The sequence below is a fragment of the Mus pahari genome, chromosome 1, assembly GCF_900095145.1.
Source record: "Mus pahari chromosome 1, PAHARI_EIJ_v1.1, whole genome shotgun sequence".
Classification (NCBI taxonomy): domain Eukaryota; kingdom Metazoa; phylum Chordata; class Mammalia; order Rodentia; family Muridae; genus Mus; species Mus pahari.
In genome coordinates this window covers 113159146-113185452 of record NC_034590.1, presented here as the reverse complement: position 1 = coordinate 113185452, position 26307 = coordinate 113159146, and the positions used below count along the sequence as shown (strand labels likewise).

Below are 26307 nucleotides of genomic sequence, written 5' to 3'. Positions count from 1 at the left end.
TCTTGCTAAGTCAAACATGCAATTTTACCAAGAGCTGCCAAAGAGATAAAAGAAGAAGTGTTGCCTGTGCGTGGGTAGGCACTGAGACTCTCTGGGAGGTGGCCCTGCATTGGGAAAGCTTGAACATAATGACAGAGGTGTGTGCCTTAGTTAGCAAGGGCCCCAGGTTTGCTAGTTCAGAGAGGCTGCAACATGCTAAGGGGTGCATGGTAAGGGCTACTGCATATGACGCCGTGGCTCCTGCGGCTGTCTGAGGTCTGGGTGGTTCTCTTTCTTGTTGACACTGGAGATCAAGAACTGCACATTTCAATTTAGCAAGGTTAAGTCCAGGGGGCCTCCCATTCCAGCTTGTGACAGGGCACAGAGTTGGTTCCTTCTCAGCTGCAACAGCTGAAAATGACAGTCTATTCCCAAGACCTTGGCCACTGTGCACAAGTACACTATGGTCCCTGGAAGATGGCAGAACACAAGTAGTCCACTGTCACTCATGACCACAGACACAAAAACTCCAAACTGAAATTTTGGCAAATTGATTTCAACAAGTTTAAAAATAATTAAATGGGGGCTGGTGAGATGGCTCAGTAGGTAAGAGCACCCGACTGCTCTTCCGAAGGTCTGGAGTTCAAATCCCAGCAACCACATGGTAGCTCATAACCATCCGTAACAAAATCTGACACCTTCTTCTGGAGTGTCTGAAGACAGCTACTGTGTACTTACATATAATAAATAAATAAATCTTTAAAAAAATAATTAAATGGCCTTTGTTCCACAACTCAAAATCAATATTAAGTCATCATCTTAAAGAGGAGGAAAGAAGCCATATGATTGTACCAATAAATACATATTCTAGCTTCCTTTCTGTTGCTGTGATAAAAACCCTGACAGAAGCAGCTTAAGAGAAAAGGAGGTTTATTTCAGTTTACAATTCCAGGTAGTAGTCCGTCATATGGGGGGGGGGGAGAAGGCAGAAGCTTCAAACAGCTAGTCAGATCACATCCACAGTCAAAACCAGAGAGAAACAAATGCACACGTGGTTACTCGCTAGCTTGTGCTCAGCTCCAGCTTCCCATTCATATAGTTCAGGCCATCCTGCCTAGGGAATGGTACCACCTACATTGGGCTGAGTCTCCCCATATCAATTAACTTAATTAAGATAACCCCCACAGACACACCCACAGGCAAACCTAAGGTAGATTCCCTCACTGAGAAAAGGACACAAGACAACTTACTTGAATTGGTAAAGAAAATATGAAACCACAGCTTAACATTGTAAGGCTGAATGATCTCCATCTGAAACTGTGGGAAAGACAAGGATTTCTATCCTCATCACCTCTACTCAGAACAGTGAGGTAGAGGCAGTCAGTAGAAAAGAATGAAACAAAATTAAGAAACAAACACCAACAAAAAACCCATCTGGCATGGAAATAATAAAGTTATTTGTCAAAAATTTATTTGCCATGGGGCTGAACAGATGGCTTAGGCAGGTTAAGGCACTTGCCATCAAGCCACCAGATGACCTGGGTTCAATTCCTGGAACCTATATGATTTTTTTTTTTTTTTGGTTTTTCGAGACAGGGTTTCTCTGTGTAGCCCTGGCTGTCCTGGAACTCACTTTGTAGACCAGGCTGGCCTTGAACTCTGCCTGCCTCTGCCTCCCAAGTGCTGGGATTAATGGCGTGCGCCACCACACCCGGCTATATGATCTTAGGAGAGAATCAACTTCCAAAAGTTGTCCTCTGATCTTTACACTTACACTATAGCACACACACAATAAATAAATTCATGTAATTTAAATTTTTCAAAGAATATACATTTGCCAGGCAGTGGTGACACACACCTTTAATCTCAGCTCCTTAAGAGGCAGAGGTAGATGGATCTCTGAGTTGAGGGCAGCCTGGTCTACAAAGTGAGTTCCAGGACAGCCAGGGCTATACAGAGAAACCTTGTCTCTTCCAGAGAAGAGACCAGGCTGGTCTTGAACTCAGAAATCCGCCTGCCTCTGTCTCCCGAGTGCTGGAATTAAAGGCATGTGCCACCACGCCTGGCTAACAGTGCCACTTTCAACAGCATCAGAACCTGTGTGACAGTCTGACAACAGACAGACATGGCCTGGACACCCAAAGCCCTGTCACAGTGCTAAGAGGGACCCAGAAACCACTCAGACTTGCCACAGTCTACTAGAGGCCTGTAAGATGCTGGCTCTTTTCAAAGTTGACCACATTTTCAACACATCCCCAAGCAGAACCTAAGGCATGTGGCACTGAGGGTTTTTGTAGGGGTGTGGATCTGAGGGTTTTTGTAGGGGTGTGGATCTGAGGGTTTTTGTAGAGGTGTGGATCAGAGGGTTTACGTAGGGGTGTGGCACTGAGGGGCTTTGTTTCCTTGGCTTGGGTTTCACTTGTTTTTAGTAACTGACAACCTGATTCTAAAATCGATGCAGGAATGCTGAAGACCTAGCAGAGCCCACATCTCCAAATCAGGCCATCCAGAGGGTAAGACCAACTTCACCTCTTTGAAAGACTCAGTATGAGCCATGATAACAAGAACATTTGGTATTGATCTAGAATCAGAAAGAAAACAATAAAAAGATTGATGGAACAGGCCATTGGCTCAGAAGTCAGCTGGTGCATACTCGGGAAGCTCATCTTCAAAAAGCACACAGGCTTTTCAAGGGAAGAAAAGAGATTTATTGATTTATTTATTAATTTTGGCATTTAATAATGGCACAAAATAACAGGCTTCACTGAGCCAATTCTGTATTTGCTAGCTTGGTTTTGCTCTCTATCTTCCAGTTCTTCCTGTCCTCTTGTCTCTGTCCCTGGTCCCCAATAAGCCTCTTCTGTTTTCTTTCTTTCTTTTTTTTTTTTTTAAGATCTATTTATTTGTATCTTGTGTGTATAAGTGTTTTGCCTGTGCGTGTGCATGTGTGTATGCACCACATGCCTGCTTGGTGTCCTTCTTAGGAGGCTAGAAGAGGGACTCAGATCCTCTAGAACTGGAGCTACAAATAGTTGTGTTTCCTTGAGGGTGCTGGGAATTGAACCTAGGTCCTTTGACAGAGCAGCCTGTGCTCTTAACTGTTGAGCCATCTTTCCAGCCCCCTACTTTTTCTTAATATTTGTATTTATTCTTTGGAAGTGTGTATTTACACAATGCATTTCTATCGTCTCTCTCATTACCTGTCGCCAATTCTCCTAGTACCTCATCCTCTCTTGTTTCCAACTTCATGTCATTCACATTGTTTTTGTTATTGATAACGCTGAGTCCAGTTAGTGCTGCCCATATACCCATGGGTGTAGGGCATGCACGGAGGGACTGGAGACCTACTAGCAGCCATATCTCCTGTGAAGGAGAACGTCTGGAAGGCTGTGTCTACGGAGGATGATTGACTGATTAGAACTTCGTTACTATGGAGAGACTGGAAGGTCGCAGATCCAGTGACTGACTACCTTATCTCAGGCTGGCATTAGCCACTAGAATAGCATTTCTTTGCCCACCTCTGTGTTGGGACTAAAGTCTGTGACTAATAGATTAAAAAAAAAAATGGAATCTATTACTTTAGCCGACCCACTAGCTTCCACCAACCTTAAAGCTAAGAATGCCATCGGATAGAGTATAGAAAGAATACCATCAGATAGCATATAGAAAGAATGCCATCAGATAGAGTATAGAAAGAATGCCATCAGACAGCATATGGAAAAGCATCCCCCATCTCGCTGTAGTTGATTCTCTGATGTACTCACCAAGGTGTTTTGATTTTGCCTTGATTTGACTTTCTTTGATCTATAAAACTTCCATCTTCCAATGTGGAAGATTCCACATTGGAAGATGGAAGTTGGGGTAACCTACGTTCCTGGCCATTGTCACTTAAAATGGCTCCGCAATGAGTGACCTCTTATTCCTTTAAGGTCAGAGCTGTGGGTGTTGTTGCTATTGTTGTCGTCATCCCAAAGGAGAGTGACACTCCCTGCCTTAGCACCCATCCATTGTCCATAGCTAAGAGGGATCTTTTCAATAAACACCACAGAACTAGCCGCACGCATGTTTCAGTCCTATCTTATGGGATGCATTCACAATCCAAACAATCAACCAACCAAGGTGGACCACAGAACTGACTGTTAAACTAAACTCTATAAATGTCTAGAAGAAATCAGAAACCCTTTGGGTCCAGTAAATGATTTTTGGGTGTGGCACCAAACATAAAAGCATTGATAAATGGGCTCTGTAGCAATGCAAACCTGTTGTTGAGAAGACAGTGGGCGGGAAAGGTGGAACCTGAGTAGGAACGCTGCTCTGCGTCACTCGAATCTGATAAAAGCTCTCCGAGCGTGACTGGAAAGAGCCGTCAAAACACACAGGTGAACTCATGAGAATCTGGCAAAACACCCGAGAGCCACTCCATCACTGAAGTAGACATGGACAGCCAATAAACACAAGAGGATATGCTCAGTGTCCTTGGCCATGAGAGGAGCACAAATTAAAAGCAGGAGGAGACACTACTGAACTTCTGTGAGAATGGCCACAATAAGAAGACTGACCATCCCAAGAGCTGGCAGTTGGGAGAGTTAGCCTTGTCAACTAGACACGATTCGTGTCAGTGATAAAGCTTCCAGGTTGGGTTCACTGAAGAGGGAGGACCCACACATCTCGTGGGCTGGAGTCCTGGGCTGAATACAGAGAATACAGTGAGCTGAACACCAGCATTCACCTCTGTCTGCAATGTGGCCAACATTACGTCCCTACTACCATGCCTTCCCTGCAGAGATGGAAAGTGCCTTCAAACTGTGAGTCAAATCCTCCCTTCCCTCCCTAAGCTGCTTCTGTCTAGCATGATGTCACACACAGTAGAAGAGTAACCCTGGAGGGCCACACCGCTGTTCCACATGCTACAGAAGAGACTTGCAAATGTTCACAGCTTTATCATAACTCTCCAAATCTGAAACACCCCAAATGGACAGCCACAGAGAAGTAGACAGAAGCTTGGCACATTCCTATCGTGGAACCGCACTACCATGGCTCAGCAAGAAGAGCAGCGAGCTACTGATTGATCGACCCGTCAAGGCCAGAGACAGCCTGGAAGAACCTCCACACAGTGAACAGGGTGAAAGACCATCGACGCCCACATGCTGGCTGCACAGCTCCATCCACAAATGCTAGAAAATGCAGTGAGTGGCAGGGGCAGGGCGGCACAATGGGATCCTCGGGTGTGGCTGTGATCATTTTGAGAGCACAGCTATGTGTCAGAGCTCATTAATGCTGTTAATTTTATTCAGAGTATAGCTTAGGAGATCAGTTAAGAAAAAAAAATGACAGCGTGGTCTACAGAGCCAGCCTGGTCTACAGAGTGAGTTCCAGGACAGCCTGTGCTACACAAGGAAACCCTGTCTCGAAAAAACAAAACAAACAAACAAAAAAAAAAAGGAAAAAAGAAAAAGAAAAAAAAATGAGTCCAGTATTCTCAGAGCAGGATAAGGAAGGGAAGGAGTCAGAATAAGAGCCAGGTGTGTGTAAAATATAATTCATTGTTGTCCATTTTCAGTAGTGTGTTTAGAGTTCACCAGAGGACCATAGACAAGGAAGCACCAGGGCCCTGTCCCAGCTAGCAGCTGGCAACTGCCAATTTTCAGTTTAATCTTAGGTTGAAAAGGTATGGACTGCCAGGTGACTGAGCCTGAATATCTGGAAAGGAGAGGAGAACCTGGAGCTCCAAGAGGATGGGGAGTAGGGAGGGACTGCGGGGAAGATTTTAACTCTGGAGAACCAGCTGATGGGAAATAGAGAGCAGGGCAGTGATGTTTCTGCAATCAGGGGTCATATAAACCACAGTTTGGGGCCTAGGGCAGTTAAAAGCAGAGGACCTGACAGGGGCTTCACAAATGCTTCTAACTCCAGTGCCAGGGGAATCCATGCCTCTGGTTTCTGGGGCCAGTGTGTACACACACACACACACACACACACACACACACACACACTTAAAAAATAATTCTTAAAAAACAAAGGCCTCAGTTTTGCACCAACTCATCTTACTGGCTGTTTTGCTTTTTGCCTCACTCTGCTTTTCTCAGGGTTCTTATTATGAAGTGAGGATCTAAATCTTTTTTAAAAGGGGGGGGGGCTGGAGAGATGGCTCAGTGCTTAAGAGCACTGACTGCTCTTCCAAAGGTCCTGAGTTCAATTCCCAGCAACCACATGATGGCTCACAACCATCTGTAATGAGATCCGATGCCCTTTTCTGGTGTGTCTGAAGAAATCGACAGTGTACTCACATACATAAAATAAAATACATCTTTTAAAAAAAAAATGTGTTGAGGATCACTTTGAGCCTTGAAGAGTACTCTTTGCTTTTTTAAATGAACACCTCAAGCACGTGTGCCTCGTGTGTGTGTGTGTGTGTGTGTGTGTGTGTGTGTGTGTGTGTGTGTGTGGTGTTCACTCACACATCTGTATTTATGTGGGGGTCAGAGGACAATCTTCAGAAGTCCTCTCCTTCCACTGTGTGGGATCCCGTGGATTGAACTCGGGTCACTAGGCTTGGCAGCAGCAAGCTCCTTTACCTACTGATCTATATGGCTAGCTCCCTCCTACGCTTTTATTTTTTTAGGGAGAGACTGCACTGCTGTGGTGAGTGTCCCCAACCCCAAGAACTAGACAGCATGTCTGGGAAGGATGGGATCCCATAGGGTCACTCACCAGAGGTTCTGCCAGAAGCCATAAGGGAGAGGACCGCTTGATTGGCCGTGTACAGGGCAGGGAAGTTGAAGGTTTCGAATAGGATCTGGGGAGGAAGATTGGCATGCTGGCTGGCCAGGTGGCACACACTGCCCCCCCCCCCGTGCTCACGAGTACATCTTGCAGCAGGCTGTGGATTCAGGGAGACTAAGCCTGGGGTGGGCAGCAGCCATCTCCAGCTGGCTCTGCTGTGAAGTGGCTGTTCTAGCTTCATTCTGTGGCTGTGATAAAGACACTCTGACCAAAGCAGCCTCGGGGAGGAAACGGTTTTATTGGTGAATACTTGCTGGTCACGGTTCACCACTGAGGGAAGTTCATGATGAGCCACGCATCAGAGCAGGAACCAGGGAGGAACAATGCTTGCTGGCTCATACTCAATCTAGCTTTCTAGACTTTTTTTAAAAAAAGATTTATTTATTTATTATATGCAAGTACACTGTAGCTGTCTTACATTAACTCAGGACCTCCAGAAGAGCAGTTAGTGCTCTTAGCCACTGAGCCATCCCTCCAGCCCCAGCTTTCTAGATTTTATACAACCCAGACACCTGTAAGAATGATGCTGCCCATCCTCCCCCACCCTCACCCTCCCACTCCCCACCCCCTAACCCCTGTGACTGGGCCCTCCCAGTCCATTAACAGTTAAGAAAATCTCCCACATACATGCCTACAGGCTAATCTGATAATGGCAATTAACTGAGACTTTTTTCAGTGGACTCTAGGCTGTGTCAAATTAACAGTTAATGCTAATTAGGACACTAGCTCCGCGGCTCCTTCTAGATACTTCTATAACGGATTGCGGAAGGACTGGTTGGCTCAGGACTTAATGGTGAGGCCCACTGGGGGCCCTGCCTCTGCCTCTCTGGCCACTGGATCTGTATCAGCACTGGGAAATGGGTTAGTGTTATGATAAGGTATGACTTCTGATTACCAGCATGCTTTTGGGCATATCTTCCTGTCACTGGGCGCAGCAGTCTTATTCCCTAATTAGGGTTCCTTGGACACTCTTCCTGCTTGGTTTTGACTGTCAGTCAAACAGCTAGTTTGACTAAGCTCTTGCCTTGTACCAGCATTACGCCTTGTGTAATTCCCCAAATTAACCTGCAAGCCTCACCTGCCCAGGAACCAGCTAACTTCCTGGAAAGTTTCGAACTGTAGTTCTTGGGAAATAACAAAGCCTCATGGGGAAATACAATGGCCTATAAGTTTGCCCTTATAAGCTCTTGCAACACATGGCTTGAGGCCATTCCAGCTGGGAAATTCTGAGAAGTGGTCCTGAGCAAAGTCCATCTCTTGGTAAGTATGTAATATTTAATAAATGCTTGCTTTGGGGGCTGGAGGGATGGCTCAGTGCTTAAGAGCACTGACTACTCATCCAGAGGTCCTGAGTTCAATTCCCAGCAACCACATGGTGGCCCACAGCCATCTGTAATGGGGTCTGATGCACTCTTCTGATGTGTCTTCGAAGACAGCTGCAGTGCACCCATATAAATAAAAATAAATCTTTAAAGAAAAAAATATATGCCTGCTTTAAATTTGCCTCAAAATGGTGGAGTTGGGTGGTTTTATTTATTTTTTCCTGTCAAGTCAAAGGGTTAACACTTGTAACAATTGTAGCAAAGATCACCGGCTGATCACCTTCGTGTCTGAAGGCATGGCCCCAGAGAGGGGTGCTTAAACCTTTTTGTAGGAGTCACTTTGCCATGAGTATCCCTGTAAGTGTCAGTATGGACAAGTGATACTCGGTCAGGGGCTGAGGAGAGCAGGGGGTGGAAGGTGTTTGTCCAAGGAGGAGAAGACTGGAGGGAGAAATCCCAGCCAAGGGAGCCAATCATCTGCCTTTTTTGCTCTTGGACTAGACTTGAACCTTCATCTCTATGTGTCTTTGTCCTGCTGGGCTCCACCCAGACAGAGTGGCACCTGAAGCCTCTATCAGGGAAAAACAGAGCTCAACTATTCAGCCCCCTGCCTGCACACTTCCTCGCAGATCTCCTCCTTGGCGAACACACACATACATCCTTGCTCCAGTGTCTGCTACAGTTGAGGAGTGTCCCCCGGCAGCTGAGCTGGGACAGTCTCACCCTCTTCTCCCAATCTAGTTTGCTGAGACCCTCGTGGATATTGGATGTTTTTTGAATGAAGCCAGCCACGCCCAGGCCTCTGGGGAGCCAGCTGTGGCCAGTTCCATCCATGCTCTGATTGTCTATACTGGGAGTTGGGTGGAGCGCATGTCTGCAGCAGGTTTAGGGCTGGTTTGATGTGAGCTCATACCTGCACCATGATGGGTAGAACTGCTGTTTCCAGATCTAAGTGGCTTCTGAGTTGTGCAGACCATGCCTGGGCCCTGTGCCTGCATATAGGGGGTTGTACTAACAGGTGCTATGTACTGCTAGCCAGATGTGCCAGCTTGGCCACCTGTTTAATTCACTTGCCTCTTTAGGAGAAGCTGAGCCTTGGAATGAGGACTCTGACAGTTGGGGTTGTGCACAGCTTCCTGCAGCCCCTGAAGCCTAAAGTGGACTCTGTCATCTATGTTTTGGCGGGAGGATTCACAGATTGGGGTCCACCCTTAAACTCCATTCGCCCACCACCATCTCCACTTCCATCATGGCAGGAAGAACCAGGATGAGGCCCAAAGCAGAAACAGGGAACTTTCAGGTTGGGACAGAGCAGGAACCTCCCTCCCTGCCTTGCAGGGCTCCAGGCCCCATTACCTGAGTCATTCTGGATTTAGCTTCCTTGCTGGTTAACGGTGCCTCTGTTATCAAGAGAGGGTGCTGCTCAGGGGCAATTTGGAGGGAGTGGTAGAAGGAGTAATGCCAAATCTGCAGGAGAGAGGACAGGTGGCAGATGGGCAGTTTGCTGTCCAAGGACATGCTGACTAGTATCCATCACCTACCTATTGATCTAAGTATCTGCTGATACATCTATTAGGGGTCTAAACCATCTTCTGTCTTCTGTTTACAATCTAGTCTCTCTCTCTCTCTCTCTCTCTCTCTCTCTCTCTCTCTCTCTCTCTCTCTCTCTGTGTGTGTGTGTGTGTAAAATCTACCACCCATCTATATCTGCCACCTATCTGTTCATCTCACTACCAGTTTATTGTCTATTATCTGTCTGTCTTGTCTCTTCTGCAGCTGTCTCTGTGTCCATAATCAATCTACCATCTATCTGTTATCCATCGTGTATCAGTTAGGTCTAAATTTTGGACAAATGGCTGAGGTGCCTATTTAGCACATCAAAGTGGACCTAGCCACCAAGTTTTCCCAGCATCCCTCAGTGCCTACCTGTTACAGGGCATGGCTGGCGTACACCATCTTCTACCCTAAACTTCTCCAGCCCAGGAGCTGGGCTGTCCTTACCCTAGCTGCCCTTTCCTATATAATCCATCGTTTTGGTTACCTGGCTCTTTCGTCTACCCTTTACCCTCCTGGCATCTTGGTCTGCCTCGTCCCTTTCCTCTCCCCCTCCCTCCTCACATGGCCCAGGTCAGTCTGGCCGTGTCTACTCTGGATCCTGCCAGATATCCTTGTCTCTGGCTATTCTCTCCTTTTTACAATAAGCTTTCCCCTCGGGGCTGGGGATTTAGCTCAGTGGTAGAGTGCTTGCCTAGCAAGCGCAAGGCCCTGGGTTTGGTCCTCAACTCTGAGGAAAGGGGAAAAAAAAAAGCTGTCCCCTCCACCATACCTAGGAGCAGTCATGCCCTTCCTTTTTTATTTTTTTCATTCACTATGTACCTCTCAGTTGTAGGACCCCCTTTCAAAGACTCCCAGTCGAGTCTCGGGAAAGGGCCCACCCAAGGGAACTCGAGAGACCTTCTTGATGTAAAAACATGAGGTAGTTTAATGACGGAGCTCTGGGCCAATACGTATCTCACGCAGGAGACAGAGGAATCGACCACGAGGCTCAAAAGCTAGGGGTTTTTATGGGGAGAGGGTCAGGGGCTAGGAGGAATTAGCACAGTTTCACATGATTGGCTCATTTGAACATCAGCAAAAAACGATTACACATTAGCAGAATGGTACTTGTAAGTCAGGATGTCAGGAGACCTGAGGGGCGGATGCTTATCTAGGTCAGCAGAACATTTGGTTAATATATAACTCCAAACTATGTTAGGAGGGCAATGAGCAGAAGGAGGTGCCAGGCCACCAGATGGCTGATGACTCAGCCAAGATAGCCCAGACAAGTTCCTGCATTCTTCTTTTTATCTTTATGGCCAGTCAGCCCCAGGAATGTTTTAACAACGGGCCTGCCCGGGTGTGCCCAGGACTGTTCCACTATGTTCTCTGCCTCAGGCTTCTAAGCTTACAAACAACTTTTTCTTTGGACTATTTGACATAAGTTACATGAATCAGGCCTCAAATTTTATCTTAAATTTCATTTCCCTTCATCAGTCATCTATCGCCTATCTATCTAACAGCTCTGCTGCCATTTATTACCTAACTGTCCTCTATCTGACAGACGAATGAGTACGGCTAAGCTCCAGATCTACAGATTCTATAGCCAAAGACTTAGCGAACCAAGAATCAAAAATGTTTGGGAAAAAAGCTGGGGCGCACTCTGCTGCTCTAATGGTCCCCTAGCCTACACAAAGCCCTGCCCTCTGGTCTCCATCCCCAGCACTGCATAAACCAGGCATGTGATGCACCCCAAAACCCAGCACTCAGACTGGGAGGCGGGACAAGGCATCACTGTAGCTGCGGAGAGGCTACACATTCCCAGTGTCCCCTATGTCCTCCTCCTGTGAGTGTGCCACATCCCTGATAAAAAGGACTGTTCCTTCTCCCTGCCCCCCCCTTTTCTTCTTTTCTCTACCCAGAGGCAGCCTCTGCATCCCTCCCCACCTCGTAAATAAACCTGCTAGGTGAGAAGACCTGTCGAATTGTGTGACTTTATGGATCCTGCCATAGAGATCCAACATTTGGTGCCAGAACTTGGATTAGGATTTTCCGGTTCTTGTGAACCCCACAGTGGGGATGAAGCTACAGGTTGGGACCCTCTCCCCAGTCTAACTGCTACAGGCTTGCTTTCCTTCACCTGATCGTTAGACTTCTGCGTATCCAACACCAACCAATTGGTGGGTGTTCCCTTCCTCATTGGCATAAATGCTTTCCTGGATCTAAGGGAATAACCATTGAGTATCTGGCACCCCTCTGTTATCCGTGGGAGCAGATGAACCCCCTGGCCAATGCCTTTACAGCTGTAGTTGGCCCTTCTATCCAACCTCACCATAGACCTTTTGCCTCAGGCAAAGCTTCACTCTTTCACTGGCACAGTTCCTTTTTTCCCTCTCATAAATCCTGGTATTGGATGAGCCATGTCTGCTCCAGCACTTTGCCCTGCTTTGGCTCTCTGCCCTGCTTGGGCTCTTTGCCCTGGTCCCTGACTAGCCTCAGGATGACCTGGCTCTCCAGCTTGTACCAACTGGTTCTAGTCCTATCTGTGTCCTTGGGACACCTTGGACCCTGGCCTGTGACTCTTTCCTCACCCATGGGAACTTTGTCTTTGAACCCCCAAGTCCTCAGCCTGCCCTGGTGGACCTGCACACCCCTCTCCCTCCTGCAGGTTCTAATGTCAAAGCTACTATGACAGTCCTAGTCTCATGAAAGCTAAATCTATAACCTTATACATGGTTAAATCCTTTAATATGTTTAGAAATATATTTGGAGCTGGGCGGTGGTGGCACACGCCTTTAATCCCAGCGCTTGGGAGACAGAGGCAGGCGAATTTTTGAGTTCGAGGCCAGCCTGGTCTACAGAGTGAGTTCCAGGACAGCCAGGACTACAGAGAAACCCTGTCTTGAAAAACCAAAAAAAAAAAAAAAAGAAAGAAAGAAAGAAAGAAAGAAAGAAAGAAAGAAAGATAGATAGATATTTGGAGTCATGCAAAGAACCAATGAAGTTGATTACAAGATTAGACTTCATTTAGCCTTTTTACATTTCAAGGTACAGCTTAGAGAAGATAATGACAGACATATTATTTAACTCAGATATGCTTAGTAGGTACAACCCCTCAACTCTTTTTAAATGGCTGTTCCAAGTGATCCAGTGCCTGTGTTTCACAGTAAATGATTAGATAGGAAAACACCTAAAGTTTATGTAAGGCATGAAGATATAGAACCTTAGGTTAAGAGGACCTAAAAAAGTGTTTTAGGTCTACAAGGTGTTTCAGGGTTGGTGAGTACACATGAAAGCCTAGATAGGGGTAAGGTGACTTAAGATATATAAAAGACATAAGACCAGCTTCCGATTTCTCCCCTCACTGCTGATATATTAGGACTTTGAGAGTTCTAACATTGACCAACGGAGTTCTGATAAATTACTAGTCTATCAATGGTAAAGCCTTCCACTATACGATCCACTACCATAGTTATCAGTTCAAGATTTTACGTTTCCCTGGGTTGTCTTTTAAATATAGACTTACAGGTGTTTTTCATCATGCTACATTTATATACATCTAGCCTTCTGGATAGAGGAAGACGCCCTCTTGCCCTTCTGCTTCACGGAAGCTTTCTGTCTTTCCTGAGCTCACCTTAAGGAGTGCTTATGTTATTAACAAAAAAAAAAATTGTTTACCTAGCCTCTACTATGACACAAATATGCTATCTAATACCCTTTTCTAAAATATGGATTTCAGTACAGACTACAATTTAATGTGTCTAAAATCTCTTTCTGTAAACTTAAAAGAGATTCTTGTAGCCTCAGGAAATCCACGCAGAGCCTCCTCCCATGGTCAAATGGACTCTGGATAAGCACCCGTCAATCAACAGACTAATCTTGCCACCTACTGCCTATCCCAGAGGGCAGAATGCCTTCTGCTTCCTCTGGTTTTGGGACTCCCCTCTCCTCAACTATCAAGACCATGAGCCTACAAGTTTCAAATGTACACCTAAGAAAATTTTTTTCTCCTGAACCTATTTAACTTTATTTTCTACCCCTAATACGAATATGTGTTCCAGAATCCTGCCAAGTCCAGGTGTTTACTGAGAATCTGCACCCAGGACGGCTTCAGAGAAGCTACCCACAGGTGCTCTGGTCCACCCTTGCAGACCACTGCGACTGGGCCTGTACTTTCCTAACCACAGATGGTCCAACAGATCCTGGACAGAATTAACCAGCCAGCTCTCCCAGGACTTGACCAGCATCCCAATTTTCTAAGGGTCCCGAAAGAGATGACACTGTCCCCAGTCGTCAGGAAGTAGCCTGAGAGCCTACATCTTTAACCTCACCCTCACTCCCCTTCTGCCTCCTCCTCTTTATAATAAACTAAAGGGAGGAATGTTAGCAATCAGGCACCTCCACAGCCAGCCAGCTGGAGGGGCCCAGTGACAGCAGGACAAGGCATTACTAGCTGCGGAGAGGCTACACATTCCCACTGTCCTGTTGAATGTCCTCCTGCACATGTGCCACATCCCTGATAAAAAGTCCCCTTTTCCCCCCGGCCCCACCCCACCCCTTTTTTTCTTCTCTCCACCCAGAGGCAGCCTCTGTTTCCCTCCCTGTCTCCCTAAATAAACCTCCCACCTGTGAGCTGTCACATGTAACTTTATGGATCCTGCCTCATAGATCCAACAGGGTCAAAAGTTCAAGGCCATCTTAAACTGTGTAGCAAGTTGAAGCTGTGCCTGCAGAGAAAATACACAGATTTCTTGTCACTATTCTTTAAGCAACTCAGTACCTAGAGAGATTTTTGTAGCCTAACTAGAGATAACATGGAGTACATGAAAGGATTTGGTTGGCATCCTGCAAGTACTGCCATTGCACATAGTAATCCAGGGATCTGGATGTCTGTAAAGGCCCTGGACAAGACTCCGTAATTCCGAAGAATGGATAAATTATAACCAGCACCTCTGGCTCACCATCAAGGAAAGATGCAGCGTGATCTTATCTCCAATGATACACCAGGCCCGAAGTTATGGAATGGGGCTGGCAGGGGTTGACAGGCCCAATGCTGTCTAAAGGGTTTCTAGAGTCTTATGGGTGACAGATGCATGCACCAAAATTCAGGGGGGAGGTGGAAATTCAGGTGGTTTGGGTGCCACAGAGAAAGCCCAGCAATGATGGAAGTTTACCACATAATATGTGCCTATTCAAGCCCATCAAGGTGACCTCAGTGAGCCCTCTGTTACAGGATATTTGATTACTGTATGGAGAAAACCTAATTGTTAGCGAAATGTACAAGCTTAAGTAGATATTGCTGTTGTCAGATGCAGTTAGGTGTGTCCTGTAGAGAAGCAGTTTGTCTGTGCCTCTAAAAGCCTCCATAGATAAGAATGCTAAAGAACGGAAGGTTCCTGCCTATTTTAAGGTAAGTCCTTTGAGAGAGGTCTTCTAGTCTTTGCTGTATGTCCTGAGGCAAAGTTAACTGGATGACCTTGAGCTACTTGATTGTAAAGGTGAAATGGTCACTACGGACTTGGCTCGGAGCCACCCACCTTGAAGCTGAACCTTGAAGGTGACAATGTTCCACCTGCCAAGGATATAGGGGAGGAGCTAGAGAGTTCTTTGATAAGGAACTGGACCTTTGATAGGCTCTGTCTCTCTTGGCTTAGAAGAGCCTCCACGGAAGGAGCTCCAGGTAAGAGATTTTTTTCCTTGGGCTTGCAGGAACAACAGGTAGAACAGGATTCTAGGAAAGAGAGGTTTGAAAGAGCTCAAGAGAAAGATAGACTAGCTAGGTGGAATGGCACAGAGAGGAAGAGATTTCTATGGAACTAGCAGCTTAGCTGCAGAATCAGACTGGTAAAAATATTTTGTATATAGTTCAGAAAATAAAAGTTACCTCACTGAACTAGCAGGGTTTTACCTCAGTTTTATTGCTAATAAATACTGGATAATTTAACCAGTGACAAGTCTCCATCCTCATCTTTCAGATGGAAGAGACCACCCACCACACTGAGGAGTGTGGACCTCAGATGACATGGTTGCCAGGGAAGCTAGCTGTTCATTCCTGCTGAACCATCAGCTTCACTAGACAGGTGACGCCTGCTTGTCAATCGGTGGGACCAGCCTGGACACTGTTGACACTCCCTCCCAGAAGACGGGCGGGGTCATTGTATTCTTGTCTACAGCCTCTCCTCCCAGCCACTTACAAACATTCTGCCCTAGTTGTGTGTGGCCTTGGGGATTCTGGAGGGGCTAGCACGGCTAGGGGCACAGCTTACATGATGGCTGTCCTTGTTTGTCAACAACTATATCTGGAATTAACTCAAACCCAAAAATGGCTGTGCACAACCATGAGGGGTTTCTGCTTAGTTAGACCATTTGAAGTAACCTCTACTTCTGTTCCAGATTTTTTTTTTTTTTGATTTTTTGAGACAGGGTTTCTCTTTATAGCCCTGGCTGTCCTGGAACTCACTTTGTAGACCAGGCTGGCCTCGAACTCAGAAATCCGCCTGCCTCTGCCTCCCAAGTGCTGGGATTAAAGGCGTGTGCCACCACGCCAAGCCTGTTCCAGATTTTTTGAGGTGGGATAACACACCTCTAATCTGGGCCACACTTTCTGTTGGTGGCCTATATAAAGGACATGGAAGAAGGAAGCTTTTGCTCTGGGCCACTTGCTCTATCAGGTTCATTCCTTCAATGGCATTATTCCAGAGTATTCTGAAGTCCAGCTGAGATATCCAACTTCATGGACTGAACAACTACTGGATTCTCAGACTTTCTGTTCATAGGCAGCCATTGTTGGATTAGCTGGACTACAGCCTATAAGTCATTCTAATAAATCCCCTTTCTCTCTCTCTCTCTCTCTCTGAGAGAGAGAGAGAGAGAGAGAGAGAGAGAGAGAGAGAGAGAGAGAGAGAGAGATTCATTAAGTTCTATTACTCTAGAGAAACCTAACTAATACAATAGGGAAGCAATCATCCATGCTGACTGAAGACATTCCAATGTGTCTGTTTTGGGGTCCCCTATGCTCCTTTCCATAACCCCAACCCTATGTTGTGTAAATCAGGCCAGTAAACTCATTGGTTCCCACAGGGTGAGCTTTTGCATGTCCTTAGAACCTTGAGAGCAGGTTAGCATTCACACCTAAGCTGGAGATCTGAGATGGAGATGCATGATGGCTCCTTTGGAGGCCTGTCTCTTCTTCATTTTCTTACATGGTCATGCTCTGTAGATCAGTGTCCTGATCTTTTCTTAGGCCACAGTCACATGAATTAAGATCCACTGTAGAAGCTTCATTTTTAATTTGGTTACCTTTTTGTTTTGACCCAAGGCCTAGTAGTCTAGGCTGGCCTTAAACTCTTGACTCTCCTGCTTCGGCTACCTTGGAGCTGGGATGGCAAATGAATACCTCCAGATAGCTCAGCTTTAATGGTCATGTTTTGGGCTGGATGTCTCAATGGTTAAGAGCACTGTCTGCTCTTGCAGAGGACCAAGATTTGGTTCCCAGCCTGTATTATTGGTAACACAGGAATTTATACTGCGATGGTCTGTCTCTAGTCTAACTCTTACTACACTGATAAAGGGGGAAAATCTGAACTAAAGACACACAGGGAAGATGCCCCATAGAGATGAGAACAGAGACTGAAGTAATGCTCTACAAGTGAGGGAGCCCTCAAAGATTGTCAGCAAGGCTTCCAGAAACCAGGGATCAGCCTGAGGCAGGCTCTCCCTCACAGCCCTCTGAAGCAGTCCTGTACCAACACCTTGACCTTGAGGGCTACGAGACAACAGATGTCTAAGGCTTAAATATGCAGTTTTGGAGCTTTATCATGGCTGTCTCAGGGCTCTGATCATAAGCAACATGCCTCAAGTGCATGTGTCTTGAGGGCTGGTCAGACCCGTGTGTTACTTCCCAAAGGCTGATGACTTCTTATCCATCATCCCCTCCCAGTTGTGATAGCATAGGAATAATCATATCATCTTATAGACAAGGCATCTTTGTCTTGAGGGTCGCAGAGGCCATGCCCTGTCCTGGTGGTGTGGGCAGTAACTTTCAAAAAGGTATAAATGCCAGAGACCCAGGAGGGGCCAGCATGTGCTATGAGGTGGCTGCTGCTGCTGGTTCCTGGTGTTGCAGGTTTGTCAAGTAGTAATACACAAAAAGACTAGAAGAAATTGGAGCTATCCTAACTAACTATAAAGATTGGACTTGCCCCAAGGAACCCCATTCCCCTAACCAGCAGGAAGTAGTCTAAAGAGGTCTATGCTCCCTTTCCCCGCTCATCTCCTTTCTCTCCTACGTAGTGCTGTGGAATTGGAAGGGATTAGGGTGGAATAAGGGTTGGAAGGGTGTTCAATATAAGAACTCAAAAAGTAAAGCAGCACTCCCCCCTCCCCCCAAAAAAACCCACACAAACACCATTCCTCAGTGCCAAGGGCGGTGGCTGGAGCATGACTGGTCCCTCCCCCAGAGGTTGTAGCTCACCTTCTCTACATTGTCCCAGTTGGTGATGACTCCCCGGGAGATGGGGTAGTACATACTCAGTTCTGTTCGATTACTCTGGATCTCAGCTCCAATGAACCAGTCTTGTGCTCCCAACCCCTCTAGCACATTCTGAAAAACACAGGCAGGACAGGACATCCCCTGAGAGTGGCAGGCTGGGACTAGGCCCACCGTACATGGCTTTCATATGTGGACTTGAGCTAGTGCCCTGAGACTGCTGGGAATTGGTACTGATCACCAGCCTGAACATGGAGGAGGCTTTCCAACCATGCACACTTTCAGCCGTGGTTACTAGCAAACGGGGCAATTGCCTTCAAGGTCCAGGGCTGCTGAGGGTTGCTGTGAGGACATTCACATTGCATACTTGCATACATAGAAATGGAGGCCAACAAAGAAAAACTATCAGAGGGAATGCGTGGGGGCACATCCTACACAACGAGTCTAGAAGGCTTGCTGGGAAAGGGCCTGCAGCATGAGCTGGCTCCTGGGTTTCAGGTGAATTGAACTTTCCATGCTGTAAGAGGGGCTGGGTACCTACCTCATTCCATCAAAACCAACCAACCAACCAACCAAACAAACAAACAAACAAACAAAAACTGTCATTAGGATCAGAGCTGTGAAGATTTAGCAGGGCTAATTAGATGAAGGGGTAGGAAGCCCCTTCTAACTATAATTTCAGAGGAAAATTGTTCCCACTTGACAGAGAAGGGGATGGAAACATGGGGAGGTAAGCAGCTCACCTGAGGTCTTGACTGGTGGTTCTCAGATCAAGGCCGAAGCTATAGAAAGGGCAAAGACTAAAGAGACAACAGGCTACGCCCACGTCTGAGCACAGAAAGAAGGAAACAGGGAAAGTGGGTGTTCCATTCTACATGGAAGGCTGGCTCCATGAGACCACGGGGGAACCCCCGAGTCACACTCACTCGTCAGAGGAGATCAGGGTCTCCGGGATAAGCTAATGTTTACGCTAGATGGAAGCCATGTGCATGGGGTAGTAGTGCAACAGGGAAAAGGGACAGGGTGCAAGTGTGACAGGATAATCAAAGGGCTGGGCAATGATGCAATGCTGGGCTGTGACATGCTGCATGGGTGCATGGTACCATCTGTTATCATGCAGCTATATGGTGAAACTATGCAGCAGTGGTGCACGGTACGGGGTGCAGTGATAGCTTGCTGCAGTGGGGCATCCCAGGGAGGCTACAGGCATGCTGCAGTGTAGTAAGTGTACAGGCCTGTGCTCAAGACAGTCATAGCCCTGCTGCCCAGAGCTTGTTCTCAGCCATCTTGCCCTTTCTATAGCTTCGGCCTTGATCTGAGAACCACCAGCCAAGACCTCAGGTGAGCTGCTCGCCTCCCCATGCTTCCATCCCCTTCTCTGTCAAGTGGGAACAATTCCCTCAGTGTCCTGTGGACCCCATGCACTGCTGGGAGCATGTGGAGTGAGGCCTCACAGACTAAGGGGAGATGGCATTGTCAATGCTGTGCCTCCTCGGATGCTTCTCAGAGTGTGGTTGTATGAGTATGGGGGTCAGGTATGAGGCCTGATTAAACCACCATTTACTGACCTGGTGGTCTGTCCGTGGGTGGGCTGTGGGCCAGGACTACACCAGAAAGAACGACTTTGTCCTTGTCCAGCCTCTCTGTTCCCTCTAGGCCTCCCGCCAAAACCCCCACTGCCTTCATGGCCAGTCACCAGCCCTGGGTAGAGATCAGTGCCATCATGGGCCTAGAGCACAGCTGAGTCTCTCACCTGAAGAAAAGGAAGCAGATTCTCCTGAACGTAGGAGTCACTCCTGCTGCGCAAGGTTGGGGCAAGGCTAATGGGGAATATGGCTAAGGGAAGGCAAGCCTGAAGAAGAGGGAGGAGAAAGGCCGAGTAGAAAATCTGCTTATGGTCTTCGTGGCGAATTGACTTTTCCCATGCTTCAGGCCACATAACCAGCCATGAGCATCACTGGCCCCTACATTGCTCTTTGCACAGTGCTCTCTCTTGGCCGTGGTTCTGCAAACATCATCTCCACGACTGTCTGCCACACTCACACAGCCTTTCTCTCCAATACTGTACACGGGTATATGGTTTATAACTCACATAGAGCTGAGCAAGAGTCTATGGAGATCAGGCCTCTCCGGTGTGCCAGGCGTTCTCTGGACACACCCACAAATGAGAGGCTCGACGGTATTGTTAATGTGTGTGTCCTTCCCCTCCCTGTGGGGCTAGGGGATGACTTCAGGTACAACCCACAGTAAGACCCTACGCTACAGAGAGAGAGCCACTGAGGAAGCTTGTAGCTACCAGAATGACAGAGGGTGGGAGTCACTATCTGTGTGGAGGGGGCATTGCCAATCAAGCTCAGAGAAGGGGTCCCTGAAGTGGGAGGAGAAGGCTGCGAGAGACTACACAGTTGAAATCCAGGTAGTATTGCTAGAGGGAGAGGTACTAGAAATAAAGAGAAGCTGGACCCAGAGGCAGCTGCCAGTGCTGGAGGGTATGGAAGAGCCTGTTCGTGCCCTCTCGTCTGTCCCTAAGGCCACCTTCTTGAGCCATCTGACAGGAAGCAGGCAGTATAGAAGTCAGAGAATTGGGAGCTGTGACAGTCACAGGAAGGACAGCACAGGAGACTGGAGGATGAAGGGGGGGTAGCGGGGGGCTACTCACGGTATGTTTCATTTTCCCGAGGATGGTGGGGAAGACAGCCCGAGGGGCCTGAGTTCCTGCAAAGCCCACCTTACTGAAGCCAGAACCATAGTCACAGACGAGGGGAGGGTTTTCCATTGTGCTGTGGTGACCTGGACACGCCTGTGGGGAGAGACCACACCATCCCTATCTCAGCAGGTACTGTGCCAACAGCAGGACATGTGCTCTGTGGACCTACAGCACGGTTGGCCTGAGCAAGAGCCTCGAACAGCTCTGTGCACTCAGTCATCCTGCAGACCCACAGCCTGAGCCTCTCCTGGGCTGTAGCTTTGTGCCTCTGCCTTCTTCACAGGCTCCTTCCAAAGCAAGTGAAGCATATACAGAAAGTTGTATTTGGAGCACTTAGGCCATGAAATGGTCACAAGGAAACCACTCCTGTCTGGGTGCGAGCCTCAGCGTGGGTCTGCCTGGGTTTCCCTAGGTTCAACACTAAAGAAACGTCACCTCTGAAACATCATCTCTCAAACCTCTGGTGTGGACAAACTGGGATAGACTCTGTGGTATGGACGAGGCCAGGCCTTCCTGGGGAGAGCACTGTGCATGTGGGATGGATAGGGCAACCTGCTCACCAGCATGTAAGGACACAGGAGTTGCCATGGCTGCACAGCTAGGCAGGCTCAGGCCTCAGGAAGCTGTGCACACTGGATAATGTTAACATTATTTCGTGGCAAAATAATGCCGTGGCAAAATAATGCTGGGCTCCGGTACCCTCAACAAGCCAGGCTCAGCCACTTTTCCCCAATAAAAACCAACTGTGAAAAGCAGAGCAAGATTTATTCAATATGACAATGTTGAGAAGAGGGACAAAGAGGTCCATTTACCCCCCCCCCCCAAATCCCTCTTCAGGGTCTGGACATGAGAGTCAGGCTTAAACAGCTCAGGCGGGAGGAACACAGAGCTGAGAGTCCTGGTGAGGGTGTGGTCCTGCCCGTCACTGACCCATCACTGTCTCAGCTCCAGTCTCTCCTGCAAGGTGGTCTGACACATTCTCAGAACTCTGTGGGGTCTCCTGGGGACAAGTCCCCTCTGTCTGGCACCAGGCTTCAGCCTTTCCCTCCCCAGCGAGAGACTCCTGGGGCAATTCCAATGCCTTGGTTCTGCTGTTTAGTGGTCTCATAGCACAACTGATCCTACACTATCTCCTCCTGGGGCTGAAGAGGAGTCTCGGCAGTTAAGATGCTCCAAGCATCCACGCCGACAGGACAGCGCACAACCACCGGTACTCCAGGAAGCCTGATGACCTCTTCAGGCTTCCATAGGTAGCTATATACTTGCAGTACACATGCATTCACACAGATGCACACACAGAGACATACAAATAATCTTTAAAATAACTCCTCTTCTGTCATAAAGATTACAGTTGGGCAAGAAATGAGGTTGGGTCTGTTGTGGTAAATCTCTAACCTAAATAAGTCCGTGTAAGGAAAACACAGCTCAATATGAATATGAGCTGTGTGCCTAGATTGGGTAGGTCTCCCACTACACTACTATATTCCCCATCTATGAAATCCCTTGCGACTTGCAGTTTCTCTAGGCCATGTATTTTTGTTCTATTTTCCTTCTACCTCCTTCTGTCTTCCCCTCCTCCTTTCTCTCCCTCTCTTTCTCTAAATCTTTTAGCTCCATTTTTCCCTTCCACTGCCCAGTCACTGGCTCTAGCCTTTATTTTACAAGTTAAAATGGAGAGAAGGTTTACATGAAGTCACCTGAGTACATGATTCATTCCTCATCCGAGACAGCCCCTCTTGGGAAGCTAAATTAGTATAAAAATATAAACAACACCAGGACAATCTACAACAGGGGTCCCATGTATGTAATTTCCACCTCACCCAGAACCCCAGGAGCTGAAGGGTCCACAAGGGCATCTTGTCAGCGCTGCTGGGCCTCTCAGAACCTCTGTCCTGACAAGGCCTGCACAGCTCTTCTCCACGCAGAGCCCAGGCACCACCTCCTGAGACGTCTGTGGTTTTCTAGCTTAGATTCTCACATAGGGAGTAAGTTATATCAACAGAGGTATGGAGGGGTTACATAACCACTCCACCTCTCCTGCCTCCTATCTGCAAATCAGAGAAACTGCAGGCGCCACCCTTGGAAACATCCTCTTCCCCAGAGAGCTGTAGTAAGAGGCCTGCTGTGGGGCCTGATTTCTCTCTTCAGAGCCCCAGACCATGCTGTTATGTCTGCCCACGTCCTTAACAATCCTAATAAACTTACCCACTTCGATCCACCTCAGTGTCCTGTCGGAGCCCACACCTGAGAACTTTGTTGCTTGCTTATTTTGTTCCTCCCCTGGAGATCCTGCCACAATGCTAGCATTAACTGTTGTCCCTTTTCCCGTCTTGTATAGTATTTGTGCTCCACTGTGTAGACACAGAACGCCTTAGAGACACTGGGTTCCTCTCAAAGATACAGCAGTAAATCAGAGTTAAGAGGGTAATTAGCAGGCTGGAGAGATGGCTCAGTAGTTAAAAGCAGTGGCTGCTCTTCCAAGGCTTTGAGGAACCATCTTTTTCTGGTGGGGATCCTGCCTCTGGGATGACAGTGACAACAGAGCAGGCAGTGGCTGCTGGAAGCTGAAATGACTGTGGCAACTCTTTTTTTTTTTTTTTTTGGTTTTTCAAGACAGGGTTTCTCTGTATAGCCCTGGATGTCCTGAACTCACTCTGTAGACCAGGCTGGTCTCGAACTCAGAAATCCACCTGCCTCTGCCTCCCAAATGCTGGGATCAAAGGCATGTGCCACCACTGCCCGGCTGGAAACTTCTTAAAAATAAGAATAGACACCATGTTACCCAGCTCTTCCTTCAGTGAGAAATCTCTCCCTAGTGTGTGGCTCATGACTGCATCTTATCAACACCAGATTTGGGTCTTCCTCTGAAGCCCAGGCTAAGCTCAGATTAATAGCAATCCTGACTCAGCCTCCTCCCGAGTGCTGCAACTACAGATGTGAACCACTACAGCTGGATAGAATTTCTTTCAAAATTCACCTGTGTGCCTGTGAACTACTGGTCTCAACAAGTCCCCACGCAGCCCTTACGGAGCACAGATGAAGAGTAAAGTCAGCATCGTCTTCCAGGCACTGAGAGTTTTCTGAAGGGAAGACCACAGCATCTGTTCCCACACAGCACCACCAGCTGCATCTGCCCCAGCTGACCTTGGATTTCAAAGCCACACATGGTCTCACCTTTCTAAGGTGAAATGAAGTTCCCAGGAGGGAAAAAAAAAGCCACACCTGTGTTCGAGACTGCACAGGCTGACTTACTATGGCTCTCAGCCTTCCTAATGCTTTGCCTTTTTGATGCAGTTCCTCGTGATGTGGTGACCCCCAACCATAAAATGATTTTGCGGCTACTTCATAACTGTAATTTTGCTACTGCTATGAATTGTAATGTTAAATATCTGATAAGCAGGATATATGCTATGCGATCCCTGTGGGGTTGAGATCTCCAGGTTGAGAACCACTGGACTAGAATGTCATGATTGTGGAGATTTGGAATGTTGCAGACCCAGCGTCAAATTATCTTGGACTATTGTGAGTCCCATAAACAGACATTAATGTCTGGCTTATTCCTGTGATTCTGCAGTGAAGGAAGCCTTTTGAAACATACTATCTTGTCAGAAAACATCCACCAACCCCAAAGCAAGAATGTTCCCAGAGAGCATCCAAGGCTGAGAGCAGAGATTTTCCCATGCTCCTATGGGTGGAGCTGGTAGGCTGAACAATCTGGCCCTTCCAGAAGTTGCCCCTCTGCTAGCAGGATGAGCCAGTGAAAAGCCATGACAGGAGTTAGGTGTTATTGTCAGCCTGGGATCAAGCTTGACTTGGTTTCTGGTCATTCACTTAAAACAAATGTTTGTGGCTAGGCACAGCAACTCACACCTTAAATAGCAGCTCAGAGGAGGAAGAGACGGGAGGAGCTCCCTGAATTCAGGCATAGCCTGGGTTACACAGTGAGTTCTAGGTTATCCAGGACTTCATAGAGAGACCCATCCAAAACACACACACACACACACACACACACACACACACACACATACCACTACCACCACCACCACCACCACCAACAACAACAACAAAAAACACCCCAAACTGTGTAACTCCTATTTCTGGCCAGGAAGATGTTTGCATATGTCACGAGTTGTTGTAGGAGTCAGGGGGTCTTCCTGCTTTCAGAGACTAAACCAGGGCACAGAGAAGAAACAAGCCCTGGCTCCCTTTCCCCCTGGATGGAAATCTTTCCCCTGGGCAGGGTGAGGCAAGCAGACAGCACAAAACCACTGACTGCTGCTCACCAGAAACCAGAGAAGCTCACCTGGCTCGGGGTTCTGGAAACAGCGGGGTGGGAGGCTCCAGTCTCTCAAGGTTAGCGTGCTCCCTGGTGACAGTGTGGCATCTGTGGCCGATCCCAAGTGTGTTTATTCAGGATCAGTTGATCTAGCATGTTCGTTTCCTCACTAAAAATGAATGAATGAATGAATGAATGAATGAATGAATGAATGAATGAATGAAAATACAAAAGACTTAAGAAGCAGAGAAGCCCAGGCCAAACCTGAGAGCCTGAAACAGTGCAGGGCACTCCGCTGTGAAGCACATCCTGTCCTCCACCAGGGAGAGCCCCCTCCCTTGAACCAAATCATGAAGCTGGTGGAAAACGGAACTTACTGGTGTCTCTGAAGGAGGCCACAGTCCTCCTCTTCCCCCTCCCCCTCTCCAAAGTTTTGTGGGCCCCCCACCCCCCGGGTACCTTGGGCCTTTCCCTGCTGCTGGGACATCTGCACATTGTGATGCAGCTGTGACTTCAGGGCCTCACCCAGGCTAGGCTATCAGCCCTTGCTTGAAATGATCTTGTAAGAGAAGCTTCTGGATTTTTACATTGGTTCCTCACCGTCTCTAGGTTCACTCTTGTTATGTGTCCCTCTAGATGTCTGACCTCCTATGGGACCTCAGGGAGAACCATGGCCTCCGTCTGGAATGACAAGGGACCCAAGAATCAAAGAGACCTGGACTTCTGTAGAGTTGCTGCCCTCAGCTTTGGGCCAGGGTTGGTGACCCAGGGCATGATGGGAAATCAAGAGGGATATTCTATATACAGGGATGAAAGAGGCACTTAGGGCTTCAGGCAGGGTCAAGGCAATGTCAGGGAAAGACCCTGGTACATTTGGTATGTGGGAGAATATTCCAGTACCTGCTCTGGAACCACAGTATAACGTCGACACTTCACAAACACCATTCCAGAAGGGAGTGAGGGGCCAGGTAGTACAGTTCAGTAGAGTGCTTGTCTAACATGCTGAGGCCCTGGGTCTCATCAGTACCCGTACCCTCATTTCAGCCCTTGGAAGGTCGGAAGGTAGAAGCAGGAGCTATATATACAGCAAGTTGGAGGCCAGCCTGGGCTATTAAGTCTCGCAAAGAAAGAAAAATGAGAATTGAGGCTTGAAACTAACCGGGCTTCCCCTGAGGCCCTTCAGTGCTGCCTTGGTGAGTCAGGACAGGGACAAGAG

The 26307-nt window shown here is 47.6% G+C and overlaps 1 protein-coding gene across 4 annotated transcripts in view; it reads right to left on the bottom strand.

Moving 5' to 3' along the window:
* The window catches only part of LOC110328665 (actin-85C-like), a 32068-nt gene extending 6568 nt beyond the window's left edge, over positions 1–25500 (bottom strand). The window contains exons 1-7 of one of the 4 annotated variants that reach the window (XM_029545805.1): positions 25469–25500; positions 25119–25260; positions 20768–20908; positions 19677–19861; positions 18094–18222; positions 9441–9551; positions 6691–6775 (exon numbers count right to left, since the gene is read on the bottom strand). In XM_029545805.1, the coding sequence (XP_029401665.1) occupies positions 6691–6775; positions 9441–9551; positions 18094–18147 (250 nt within the window). In that variant the 5' untranslated portion in view covers positions 18148–18222; positions 19677–19861; positions 20768–20908; positions 25119–25260; positions 25469–25500. Of the gene's footprint in view, positions 1–6690; positions 6776–8997; positions 9077–9440; positions 9552–18093; positions 18253–19676; positions 19862–20767; positions 20909–25118; positions 25261–25468 lie in introns of all 4 variants that reach the window. The other 3 variants (XM_029545795.1, XM_029545801.1, XM_029545799.1) reach the window with 3 other exon arrangements.
* Between the last annotated feature and the right edge of the window lie 807 nt (positions 25501–26307).